This window comes from Gavialis gangeticus, unplaced genomic scaffold (genome assembly GCF_001723915.1).
Source record: "Gavialis gangeticus isolate Ggan-Ray unplaced genomic scaffold, GavGan_comp1, whole genome shotgun sequence".
Classification (NCBI taxonomy): domain Eukaryota; kingdom Metazoa; phylum Chordata; order Crocodylia; family Gavialidae; genus Gavialis; species Gavialis gangeticus.
The window spans coordinates 67059419-67073213 of NW_017729032.1; the positions used below are offsets into that span (position 1 = coordinate 67059419).

Here is a 13795-nt window from a genome sequence, read left to right on the forward strand (position 1 = left end):
AGTGAAGGGGCATGGGGAGGGCAGATTGAGGCCCTCACAGTGAGGGAGGGAGCAGGGCAGAGGCAGGCGCTGCCCAGCCACGGTGGTGAATGCAACCCTGGGAGCGGGATGGAGCCTCAGGCAGCTCATTGGGGGGCTGGGATGGGGGGAGGCTTCCCAGTGCTGCATGCACCCCTGAGGGAGGCATGGGGGACATGTGCCCCCCACAGACTTGTGCATGGGATGAGGGTGGGCTGCCTGCTGTGGGCTTAGGGCCAGGGGCTGCACCAGCCTCTTCCTGGCAAGGGGGCTGGGCCAGGGCTGAGTTTCGAGCAGGAAGGGGTGGGGTGGGTGGCAGTGGCGCTGGGAGGGGGGATACAGGGTGGCTACAGGGAATTTTGGGGTGGCTATAGCTCACCCCATAGCACCCCCACCCCTGCCTGTAGTGGACAAGCTCTCCCTCGCCCCATGCACAAATCTGGGGGGCCATATGTCTTCCCTGGGGGTGCATGCAGCAGTAGGGACCCATTCCCCTCTCCCAAGCCCCCAGTGTCCCCTGGGTAAACCACCTGTGGGGTCGCATTCACTGCCCTGGCTTGACAGCATCTACCACTGCCCTTGCCCCACTCCAGCCCTCTCCCCACCCATTCCCTACCACAGACTTGTGGGCAGGAGGCTGCTCTCCGAGCTGCTGGGCTGCGTTCCTGTAAATTGGCTATCAGATCAGTCTTGGCTGATACGTCTGGTTAATAATCAGTCATCAGTATCAGCCAAGAAAATCTTTATTGGTGTTACCCCTACTTTTACCTTATCTCAGAATTTCCCATATGTTAAAAACAGAGTAAATCATTGAGATCTCTTCAGCAAATGATTTGTTAACATGATGGCGGGGGAGGTATGTGGAAGTTGTTTGACACTAATTGAAAGAAAGGTAGAGGGAAGGTTTCCCTGTTTCTGCCTGGAAAATCAGCCCACTTTGAAGCTTGGCCCTCTTTCTTCTGCAGAGGAAGTCAGAGGTATCTGGTGCCTTCCAGATGCAAGCAAAGGGATGGTCTCCTAATTTTGCACCAATAGCTCTTCACTATTAATCTACTTCCTTCAGATTATAGAAACTTAACATTGCTGTATTATAATCTTTTGAGAACACAAGGGCAAATACTGTGTCCAGAGTATAAATTCTAATCCCCATCTATATTTGCAAAATAAAGGTGCGTCATTTGAGGATATGGAAAGAGCACATCCTTGTAGCTGATGTAGGTATGCTGGAAAACCCCTGGGGTGGACACTGTTCAACTTTGCAGAAAGATGCCTCTTGCTTGTGGGACCTGGTATAGCTTAGGTCTGTATGCCCATGCTTACCTCATCTGGTGGCCAGAACTTCTTGCAGCACTGAGAAGCTGCTCCATGAAGCTGCTGGTACATGCAGAAGCCCTACTCTGCTTGGGAAAGGAGGAATAACTCTGTTGGTAGAGTGGAGGTTTCTGCTGCCACTGAAGAGCTTTTGAGTGTGGGTGCACTCAGATCTGCTTGCTAAATTTGCTCGACTAAACTGAAGTTGGCTTGTTCTCTGGTACTGCCTCCATTGGTGGTTATAGTGAAGACCTTAGTTGTCTCTTTTTACTGACTGCTGTTTGCGACACCACAAGCAATAGGATCAAAGACTGGCTTTTTTGGTTGCTTTTTTGGCTGATATTAGGTTTGTTCTAAACCTAATATCAGCATCATTGCTAACCTTGGCTTCAATTTTTGTTTTTCTCTGTAGTCAAGTAAAAAGTATAAAATCAGGCAGTCATCGGTGCAAAAACAAGTTCTCCATTACCAAGGTACAGAGCAAGTAATGTTGGGGTGACAGCAAGCTCTAATGGACAGGACTGAACTAGTGGTCATACCAGCATTCTCCTCTTTCACTTTGGACAAGTTACCTCCGCTCTCTGTATGTTTCCTCTCCCATCTCGTGTGTCTCATTCTCCTAAAAGAGCTTTTTGGAGGCAACAGTTGTCCCTTATGTGTTTTCTAGTGTGGTCAGCATGGTGGGGCCTGATCTGAGTTGGATCTTTTTTCTGCCATTTTAAATTAAATATGATGATGATTTACCCTGTCTATATTTAATGGAGACTAGCAAGTGGTAGGAAATGGAGGGTTCCCTTTCTTTAAAAGGTAATTAAAGTTTGGAATACAAGGATTTTTTTTCTGTTTTCAAAAATTCATCTTGTATGTACATTTTGGGAACCTCAAGCCTCTCATACAGTTTTGTTGAGCATCTACCTTGGAGGACCCAGAGAAGTGGGGTGAGAGTTCACTTGTGCCTGCTCCTCAGCCTGCCAAAATTCGGTGGAAGAGTTTGTGTTGACTTCATAAGGTTGTGGATGTGGTCTTCAGTTACTAAACAAGACACCAGAGGTATCAAATCTTTACTAGCAATGTGTTGTCCAGTAACTTATCAGGTATTTCAAGTTGAGTAGGTGTTACCATGACTAAAAGTTAGTAGTGAGAGTAAAAATCATTCCCCACTTCTAAATTTGGGGTTCACTTGGTAGGTGTTTGGTGTCATATTTTTCTAAGTCCTCAGTCATCCAGGAAAAAGTTTATAATGTAAAAGCAAGCAGAGGTTGTTGGTTTGCCCACATCATGCAAGTGAAAAGGGGAGACAGACTCCTTTCACCTCACCCTTTGTCAACAGTAGATCTCTGAGCACTGGTCTGAGTGGTGGAACTATATCTACATCTCCAAGTAACTACTTGTTCCCATCTGTAAATGCCTAACGTCATTTCCAGTCGGAGCATGTCCAACTTCTTGATCCTGCAGGGAGTAATCGGAGGACAGGTACAAGTGCAGGATCGTGGATCCTAGCAGTAGCTTTGTATCTTGGGATTTCTGATATGGTAGTGATATTGGTTGGTTCCTTCTGTTAGTTTTTCTGGTCACTGAACCAGGACAATATATCTGGATCTGCCCAGTATAGATGTGGTTAGAGACAAGTTACACCCGTATTTGTAGCTAAGTTCAGCCAGTCATGCAGGTTAGGGTAGCTTAATCCTGAAATGCTGCCCAAGTCTCCAGACGTTGGCAGGAACCGAGATGCATGTGTTTAAGTACAATTATCTTGACTGTAATTTCCTGGTCTTCTGGCAAATACGAGACATGCCACAAGTCTCCATTGAGTCTGTGTGAATAATGATGCTGGCTAGGACAATGGTCCCCTGGAAGGCAAATGCTTGAATGGGTTCTGAAGGGAAAAGGTGACTAACAAGAAGCAACTGCTTGAAAATATCCTTGCTGTAAACCATGGGCCTCTACATAAACTTCAAGGGTGGTGGGGTCTTATTGTACAGAGGATGCTATGTTGTCAAATGCTAACTTTCGTTGAGCCTACCACCGTTTTGTGTTGGAAAACCAGCTTGCCCTCAATAGGTATCCAGTCTAGGAGAGGTTAAATCAGGGGTGGGCTAGTATTTTGGGCAGAGGACGACTTAGTGAGTTTCGACAAGTCGTCATGACAGGCAGCCCAGGGCAGATTAATTAATTATCTAAATTTTTTAGGGGCCCCACAGGCCGGATAGAATGGCCTGGCAGGACTTATCCAGCCCCCGGGCCACATTTTGCCCACCCCTGGGTTAAATGATAGATCAGTCAGTTGGATGGCAAAATAGAGAATTTGTTTACAATAAATAGGATGCAATTTAATAAGGACAAGAGCAAAATTTTCTGCTTAGAAATAAGCAGCTGCATTAATACAAACATTGGGAGCGACTGGCTGGGATCTGAGAGTCCTAGTGGATCACAGACTGAATGGGAATCAACACTGTCATACTGTTTGGAGGACAGCAGCAGAACCGCACAGAAATAGTTGAAAGTCAAGAAAGTGTGATTGAAGGAATGAATTGTTTTTAGTATAGAGAGGACTAAAGAAAGATGATGCAAGTTTTCAAATCTGTAAATTTGTTGCTGAAAATAAGAAAGTTTAAGAACATTTTGTGTGTGTGTGTGTGTGTGTGTGAGACCACTGGGGATAGAACAAAAAACACTGGACTTAAACTGCAACAAGGGAGCCTGGGGTTATCCATTAGGAAAAAAATTCTTAACTGTAGAGGCACAAGCTGTGGAATAGACTGCCTAGGGTGGCTGATGAACCTTTCCAGATGTTTAGGTGTAGCTGTCTAACCTCTGCCCGGAAGCAGGGTCTAAATGATCTTATTGCAGCTTTATTTTATTCTGAGAAGCCATGGCAGCTATGTTGAGTGTCTCAGCTGCTGTCCCCATGGAACAGTCAACACTTTTTATATGGAAACCTGACTGAGGGAAATGAGGTTGGAGTTAAAGACTGGAGTTTGTCAAACTGGCTGTTTGACCTAAAGAGCAGGGAACCTCTGTTTTGAGGAGGGGCCCTTAGTGGAGGGGTTGGGAACTGTCCAAAAGAACTGGCCCTAAAGGAAAAACGCTACCTACCAAGCTTCAAATATTGACCTCTTTATCATAGAAGTAGTAAGATCAAATGGGATCTAAGTAGTCCTTCTCTGTGGAGTTTTTTTGTTTGTTTGTTTTTTATGAATTTGTATACTTGGTTGTAAGAATTTCTTACCCTTACCCTTTATTAAGCTTCTGCTTTTGCTTTCCTGCTGCATTTCCCCTGAAGGGCTTGAAAAGGCATGCGAGCAAGTGATTTGGTTTACTTACCTCATATTCATGTCAGCCTAGAGGTGGGGAGATTAGGGACCTTATCTTGTTGAAAACTGAGAGAAATTCAGAATTAACTTCTTGTCTTAATGACTTTTCTTGCAGTCTGTTGCAGTTTCACTTTGCTCTTTACATTAGAACAGTGCTGCTTGGTGCCTTAAATTTCTTACGTTATCAGACGACTTGCAGAGCTTCTAGATCCCGTAGCTCAGTCCTATATTACTGTCTTCAGCTTGCTAACCTCTAGCTGCTGGCCTAGCTTGGGGAGCAGTGTGAGATTCCCCTTGTTTTATAGTTTCATAGTTGGAAGGGTCAGAAGGGACCTAAGCAGATCATCTAGTCTGACCCCCTGCCACGAGCAGGAAAGGATCCTGGGGTCAAATGACCCCAGCTAGGTAGCTTTCTAGCCTCCTTTTGAAGACCCCCATAGTAGGGGCAAGCACCACTTCCCTTGGAAGTTGGTCCTAGCTCCTAGCTGCCCTGACAGTGAAGTAGCGCCTTCTGATATCTAGCCTGAATCTACTGTCAGTCAACTTATGGCTGTTGTTCCTTGTTACTCCCAGTAGTGCTCTGGGGAACAGGGACTCTCCCATTGCCTGCTGGTTCCCCTTGGCAAGTTTATAGGTGGCCACCAGATCCCCTCTCAGCCTTCTCTTGTGGAGGCTGAACAGGTTCAGGTCACGTAGCCTCTCCTTCCTGATAGGGCCTGCCCTGCTGCCCCCTGATCATGCGAGTGGCCCTCCTCTGGAGCCTCTCAATGCTGTCCGCATCCCTCCTGAAGTGCAGTGCTCAGAACTGGACGCAGTACTCCAACTACAGCCTGACCAATGTCACATAGAGGGGGAGGATCACCTCCTTGGACCTGCTCGTAATGCATCTATGGATCCATGACACGGTGCTGTTAGCCTTACTGACCGCGTCCCCACGTTGGCGACCCATGTTCATCTTGGAATCGCTAGTGATTCCAAGATCCTTTTCTGCCTCTGCTGACAAGAAGGGATTCCCTAGCCTGTAGGTATGTTGCTGGTTCTTCCTCCCCAGGGCAACACTTTGCACTTGTCAGTATTGAAACCCACCCTATTCTCATCTGCCCACCTCTGTAACCTGTCCAGATCTAGTTGTAGCCTGTCCCTCTCTTCTAGCGTGCTCACTTCTCCCCACATCTTGCTGTCATCTGTGAACTTGAACAAGGCGCTTCTCACCCCCTCGTCCAAATCGCTGATGAAGATATTGAACGGTGAAGGCCCAAAGACCAAGCCCTGGGGACCCCACTGTCCACATCTCTCCAGGTCAAAAGTGACCCATCCACCACCACTCTCTAGGTGCAGCCCTCTAGCTAATTTGTGATCCATCTGACTGTGTAGGCGTTGACACTACAGATACCTAATTTTTTAATGAGGATGGGGTGAAAGACAGTGTCGAAAGCCTTCCTAAAGTCTAGGAAGACTATGTCCACCGCAACACCTGCATCCAAGGCTTTTGTGACCTGGTCATAGAAGGCCACCAGGTTGGTCTGACAGGACCTGCCTCTAATGAACCCATGTTGATTGCCCCTAAGCATAATCTCCCTTACTGGTCCCTTGCAGATGTGCTTCTGGATAATTTTCTCAAAGAGCTTCCCCAGGACCGAGGTAAGACTAATGGACCTATAGTTTCCTGGGTCCTCTTTCCTCCCTTTTTTGAAAACGGGGACCACATTGGCCTTTTTCCAGTCAGCAGGCACCTTGCCAGAGCACCACAAGTGCTTGTAAAGCTGTGCCAGGGGTCCCGCAATGACCTCTGCTAATTCCCTAAGCACTCTGGGGTGGAGATCATCAGGACCTGCTGATTTGAACAATCTAGTCCCTCCAGAAGTTCCCTGACTAGGTCCTCACTGACCCTAGGCCTGGTTGTGCCTCCCCTGGGTCCGTCCAGATTCCCAGTGTGGGGTATGTCCCTGTCCCTGCTCAGAAAAATGGAAGCAAAGAATCTGTTGGAGATCAGCTTTGTCATCTGGTACTATCACCAGATTACCAAGCATGTCCTGCATGGGCGCCACATTATTTGGAACCTTCTTTTTACCCTCTGTGTATTTAAAAAAGGACTTCTTGTTATCTTTGGTCTGGGTTGCTAGTCCCAGTTCCATCTCCGCCTTAGCCTTCCTAACAGCCCCCTTACAATCTCAAGCCAAGGCAGTATAATCCTCCTTGGTGATGACCCCTCCCTTCCATTGGGTGTACGCCTCCTTTTTCACTTTGAGGCATTCGTGGATGCTTTTGGTGAGCCATGGGGGCTTTTGAGCACTCTTGGCCCCTTTGATCCATGTGGGGATTGTCATGCTTTGAGCTTGGAGGATCGTCTCCTTAAGGAACGACCACTCTTCTTGGACTCCCAACTCCCCTCCCGTCTGGGACCTCAGTGCCTCCCCGACTAGTCGTCTTACCTCATTGAAATCTGCCCTGCTGCAGGCCTTTGGTACCCTGCACTGGATGGTGAGTTCCAGCAGGTGATGATCGCTATCGCCCAGGTGATCAAGCACCCGCAGTCCCCTCACCATGTTGTCACCTGTGGCCAGGACCAAATCCAACAAGGCATTTCCCCTGGTGGGGCTGTGCACCTTCTGGGTTAGGTGAAGGTCCTGTAACTCGGCTAGGAACCTATGTGAATGGTCAGACCTGGCTGACTGCTCCCCCCAGCAGATGTCTGGGTAGTTGTCTTATAGCAGTGACAATGGCGTTGCTCTGTAATGAGGCAGAAGGATGCGAGCGCTGAAGGGAAGCAGGGAACTGAAATGCAAGAATGAGATGCTTGCTTTTGGGGATGCGGGCAGACGGATGACTTGGATTATCTCCTGGCTGGCAGTTGGCTAACTGTCAGTTGGATGACTACTTAAAAACGAGCTCACCCTTTCTTATTTCCTCCTTGTCCTTAAGTATGTGTGCACAGTCCAAAAGCTAGTCCCAGTGTTTAAATTGAAACAAATTCACTGTGAAATTATTTCTAAGGATTTATCAATAATGCTCTATTTTTTATAGAGCTACTCCAAGGCTCCCTGTACAGTTTTATTTGAAATGTACATTTCCACCTTTGCCAGGCGACTTTCTGGCTGAGTTTTGTACTTCCTGATCTTTTTGGTTCCAGATGGGTAGCATCCTAATGGGTAGTGCTTTTCTTGGGTGGGTGTGGGGTGAGGCCTGTGCTTAGGAAGAAACCAGATGGTTTTGTGCGACACAGCTTGCCGTGTGCTGCTACCAGATCCCAGCCAACTCCTTCATGCGGGTTTTATGTGCGACTGCCCTGCTGACATACTGAGCTGGCACAAAACTGTCCTTCCACGCCTTTACCTGATTAGGTCTGTTGGTGGCAACTACAGACCAGGGCTACCTCATTTCACTAATCCTGAAATGATGTGTTCAGTGCTCCATTGCAGATATGTTCAGTAGCCTTGTTTTTATCTGCTAAATTATTTTAAAATTCTAGTCCCTTTGAACAAGTTAAGTGATCAAAGGTTTTGATAATATTTTTCTGAGGTGACACATTTTATAGAAGAATATTCAGGGATCCTATTAGTTGGTACAGGTGTTCCTGGGGTGGAGGGGGGAGGGAGGTTTTTTCCTTCCGTTTTCATCCCCTTATCCAAAGCTCACTACTTTTGGATGGGAACATGAAGTCCTCTTATAGAAAAATGAAGAGGGGAGGTTAGAATAGTCTTCTGCTGGAAGTCCTAATTTGTCTTTAAATTTAAATAGATCTCTAGCTTCTTTCTATCGCCTCTGCTTTTAATTTCTCAAAATATGTTTCTTTCCTTTTCATTTTATTTCTTTTTTTAAAGACATCTAGCCCCGAGTTTTGGGTTTTGGTCTTTGCTTTAGGGTAATATTGCATTATCTCTTATCAACATGCCCACAGAACATGTTACTTCTCTCCAGTGTTTGGGGTGGAGGGGGGATCCATCAGTCTCCATCCATCTTTCTTCTCTGTGCTCTCAGTTTTTCATTCTTTATGCAGGCCTGCAGCTTCACAGTGGAAATGTTGCCTTGTTAGTACAAAAGTACATTTAATTTGAAAACACTACATCAAAAATTTTTACTGCCATTAAACTTCCTTCCAGTAAAAGATGAAAGCAGTTCCTATGGATGAGCAATAAAGAAAATGAACATTTAGATTTAAATTGGCTTTAAAAACATGATGTGAAACTTCTGAGTTTGTCTGCATCCTGTACAGTTTGGTGTTGGATGTAGCCTAAAAGAAAGGTTATGTGGCCAGATCAACTATATTCCCATTTATATGAAGAAGCCGAGTTCTGTATGTTATGTTGCCTGGCAAAAATGCTGGACTTTGAGTACTTGAGGTGTGAGTGTTTCTGGCATTTATGTGTATTGTCCATTCACTGCTTTTCAGATGAGATGGTAGTAAACTTATTGTGTTGGAATTTTGCAGAGCAGATCTTTCTTTTTAAATGATAATCCTGATCTAGATCTTAATAATGCGTTAACAAAAAGGCTTCCCCCACCCCCCGGCACACCAGCATAGCACCAGCTAACTAGTTCTATTTCTGAAAATACTCAATGTGGCATAACAAAGCTTTATAGCCAAGTAAGGGTGCTTAAAATAGTCAAATAAGTCCTGTGGTGATTAGCTTAACATCTATAATCTAGTTTCATGTGGTTTCTGAATCTTTCCATGGATCAGAATTTAGGCAGAAAACCTATGTTATTTATTTATTTATTGTTTTATAGAGCAGCTATTTGCATATCGCATAGAATTTTTATATTGTGGCAGCACCCAAAATCTGCTGAGTGCTGTAATGAAATATAGTGTAGTCCAGGTGATGAGCACAGCCTTTCATGTTTTCCTCTGTCATCTTAGATTTATATCAGAAAGCTTGTCCAATAGATGTCCCAGCTTTATAGTTGGCCCAGTAAAAGCGATCATAAAAATCCTTGCCTTTTCATATACTTCCTGCACCATCACTGCTACAACAACACTCTGACCCTACTATTTCTTTTCTTCCCATTGCCTTTCTATCTCATCATTAACAGTAGCTAATCTCTGGTGATAGTGGCTTTTAGAGATTTGAATATGAACATGAGGCAATGCCTTCTAATGAGTGCTGCATCTCTAAGTTCAGCAAGAATTAAGAAAGGTTTGGGGGTATGGTGTGGTGTTGAAAGTCTACAAAGAAATAGATGTATGCTGTGCTTTAATGGTGCTGAAAGGAAAGAGGGAGTAATTTTGTTTCCCTTATGTAATCAGTGAACATCATAATAAAAGAAGCTGTAGTCGATGCGCTGGAACAAGTGGAATACTGAATTACTACCTATGCTATCATGTGTTTAAAGGGACAGAAATGGGTCATGATGTATGGAAAACATCAAAACCTCCTGCATCCACACGAAATAACCACCGTGTTAGAGGAGCTTGCCAAATCATATGTTTTGCTGTTACAATTTTATTTTCCGGCCTTGGAGCAGTATGTTTTTACTTGTTAACTGTGAGTGCCTTATTGCAGGGATAGAAATGGCTCTACTGTCTGTGGCTTTCCTCAGCTGCTCAGGCCCATTACCCTCTTGTCATAGTTGTTTGGTGTCATGCAAGTCTGGCAGTGAGTGTACCAGATTGACAAAAATTGGTATTTTCTTAGCAAATTTCATTACAAACCTCTCTCAAACAGGTATGTGCTGCTATATTCATGTTCTTTCCCTTCTGGTTGCTGGGATAACTTTAAATACAGTCTACGTTTTTCAAAAGAACAGCTTGGGCAAGCATACAAATACTTACTGCATTTATTTATTTTCTGGAAACTGTTTGTTAAATCCTTGGCACTGCAAGGAAACTAACAATACTTGTTGCAGTGTCTACAGATACAACTTCATCTTTGAACACAAGAACTACTTCCCTGAACTGTCCCTTGCGTGATATCTTCATGCTTCCTGCAGATGTGGAAAAAGTAAGGATGTTACACATTTCAATCCATTGTATTATACTATATTTGTGAATAATTAGTCTTGATAGTTGCTGAATCTCCATAGACAATTCCATCTGGTGAGTTCTAGAAGAATAAATTTTGAGTCATGACCAAATTAAACTTTACAACTTGTTGTTGTTGTTGTGTTTTTTTTTTGTTTGTTTGTTTTTTCCCCCTCACGTACAGATGTTCACCTGATACCTTAAAAAAATCAACCTAGGGTTTCTGGTATTTTTCTCATCTACACATTTTCCTTTCTCCTTCCATATGTTCCCTTTTTCATTGCAAACATGGTTTTTTGAGTTCAAACTTTAAATTTTACATTAAAGTATTTTGCACTGTTGTTTTTTATTTTGTTTTTTTTTGTTTTGTGTTCAGTTTTTGTGGTTTTAGTGTCATAAAGCACTAGCTACTCTTTCAAGCAGAAAAAGCACTTGATTGCTATAACTGAATTACAAAATGAAAGGCAAGAATATATGAATTATAATATCTGGAGTTAAGTGGAGCATACGATATGCTCGTAAAATTTAACTGGAATTCAAATAGGCTTACACTGCAAACTGGTTGTCTGTAACTGCAGGATAAAGATGGCAAGATGCTGCGCTGAATTATTTACCTTGGTAGTGTTAAATCTGGTTTTAATATCTCACTTTGGTCTAGAAGAGGTGTTCAATACTATTTAATATCAAATTCAAAAGAGTTGCAGAGAGTAAGAAGGACAAAATCAGAGACTGAGATTAGGGGGCTAGCTATTAGGGCTGTGTGAAATTTCACCGGGTGTTTCGTTTTGAAGCTGTTTTGATGCGTTTTCAGCTCAAAACAGTGAAATCGAAACAGAACAAAAGGCTTTGAAACAAGGGCACTTGAAATGTTTCAAAATGTTTTTGAGTTTCAAAGCCAGGCTTGCTTGGCTTCAGCACTGGTCCCAGCCGGCAGCAGCAGCCTGCTGTCATTCCGTGCACAGATCCGGGGCCCTGCTCCCCCCCAAGAGGAGTCCTGGGGATGCGGGCCCCCAGATCTATGCATGGGATGACAGGAGGCTGCTATTGCTGCCTGGGGCCAGTGGCAGCAGCAGTCTTCCCGACTGTGGGTGTAGGCTGTGCCCAGGGTGTGGGCAGGTTCCAGGAGGCAGTGGAGGCCTCCTGTTATCCTGCACATGGATCTGGGGGCCTGCACCCCCAAGGAGGAGTCCGGCACATCCTCACAGCCCTCCCGGGGGGTGCAAGCCCCCAGATCTGCACATGGGATGACAGGAGGCTGCCACTGCTGGCAAGTGATATGAGTTCTTCTTTCAACTGTTTGAGGTGCAGTTTCCCAGCAACCTCTGCACCTATCTCCTTGAAACTTGGCAGGCTTTCTGGCTGCAGAAGGGGCTACTATCCCTGCAATTTTCATCTTGGGTGAGAAATGACAGTGTTTTAGGCATTTTCATGATTCCCCATTATAGCCTATGAGTGAAATGGTTTCAATGAAACGGCACAGTGCTTCGAAACTAAGTGAAACAAAACACTCTCCTTTTGCAACAGCAAAATGGAAATCAAAACGAAATGGTGCTGTTTTGCACAGCCCTATTAGCTATTGGTAGGAAAAATGTTTCTTTTTTGTTTTTTCTGAGTCGTATGCATGGAAGTATTACATTATGGAACAAGGAGAGGTGATCAGGTTTGCCTACCGCAGCGATTGTACTAGACCTTGGCGTTTAGGTTCCAGCTAGCTCAGTGTGAATGATGGACGTATGCGCGCTGATCAGAACTCAGAACAGTACTACCTAGCTTTTTATATTGCTCCTTACATCATTAGATCTAAAAGCCCTTCCTAAAGGGGGTCATTGCCCTCTTTTAATCTATCAGGATAGTAATTCACAGAGATTAAGTGACTTGCCCAGCAGACCAGTGGAAAAACCAAGAATAGGACCTGTCTTCAGAATCACAGTCTTGTACTCTGAGTAGGCAGCACCGCTTCTTGGAGAGAAGATCAAAAAAGCTCAGCCATACTGAACGGGGAGAAAGTAACAATCAATGACACATTTATTAGACTGTGGAGTAGTCTCTTATTGGAAGTGGTAAAAACTGGTGAGCTCTAAAACTAGACTAGGCAAAGCTATTGCATACATACTGTAGGTTACAATCCTCTCCAGAAGGGAGATGAGGTAAATGATGGATTAGGGCTTCTCCAGTGTTCCTAGTTACAATAGACAAAGGTGAATTGGGTCACTTGTATAGGGTAAGGTGTCCAGTGTGTAGTGTGAAGATGGGGATGAGAGGGGTGAGAGCAGAAAGCAGACTTGCTTAAGTTTTTCACTGTGCTAGTCTTTGGTGCAAGTCCTTGTGGCATTTACCTTCTTGACGCAAAAGAAGCTCTTGCAGACAAGTTCTTAGGTATCGTTTAGGTCTGCTTGAGGCGCCAATGCTTTTTGATCTCCCAAAGATCAGGCACTAACAACATTACATAGATTTTCTGAGTCTTCTGGGTAGGAGGATTTTGTCTTTAGTGGTGTTGTGTCATTGTCTCTGTCTCTCCATGCCCCCCATGCCTCCAGATAACTGTTTTAATACTCTCTCCCTTTTGTTAGTAACGTATTCCAAAACTTACTGAACATTTTTTTGTGGAGAAATTGTTAAGCCAACCAGTGATACTTAATTAGACAATATTTGGTTTAAAATAGTTTTCTTCACCCATGCAGGCTTTTGAACCATTGCATCAGGTCCTGTAGTACCGGGGAAACTTTTTTAAATCCCTTTTGTCCTAAAGGAGAATGTATTCTTCAACTTAAAATTATTGTTACTTTACCCACCTGCTTTTTACACAGTGGTGTAGAGCAGCAAGGGCCAACCTTTTTTGCAGGCATCCTGCAAATTTAGCCTGGATCCTTCTTCAGCACTACCCTTTCTTTGCCTAAATCCTGCTCTGCTTTTTGTTCCCTCCCTGCATAATCTGCTGCTGTACTCTTCTGCTTCTATCCTGTGCTCCCTGCTTTAGTGCTCCACTTTCTGCTCCCTGCCCTGTCCAGCACTGTGCTGACTCTCCCTTGCCTAATCTGCCATGTGCTGCACACACAGGCTGCCTGTGGCACATGTGCCACAAATTGGCAACCCCTGCTGTAGAGGATGCCATGAATCCTAACTGTCCTGTTTTTCAAGCATAAAGGCCTCCCTGCCCCTCCTTTTTTCTTTTCTTTCATTTTTTTTTTTTTTT

The 13795-nt window shown here is 44.5% G+C and overlaps 1 protein-coding gene across 2 annotated transcripts in view; it reads left to right on the forward strand.

Moving 5' to 3' along the window:
• RUBCNL (RUN and cysteine rich domain containing beclin 1 interacting protein like) overlaps positions 1-13795 on the forward strand; it is a 35269-nt gene that overhangs the window by 10040 nt on the left and 11434 nt on the right. For both annotated transcript variants that reach the window (XM_019525439.1, XM_019525440.1), the window contains one exon: positions 10488-10582. In XM_019525439.1, coding sequence (XP_019380984.1) covers positions 10488-10582 — 95 coding nt within the window. The remainder of the gene's footprint in view (positions 1-10487; positions 10583-13795) is intronic.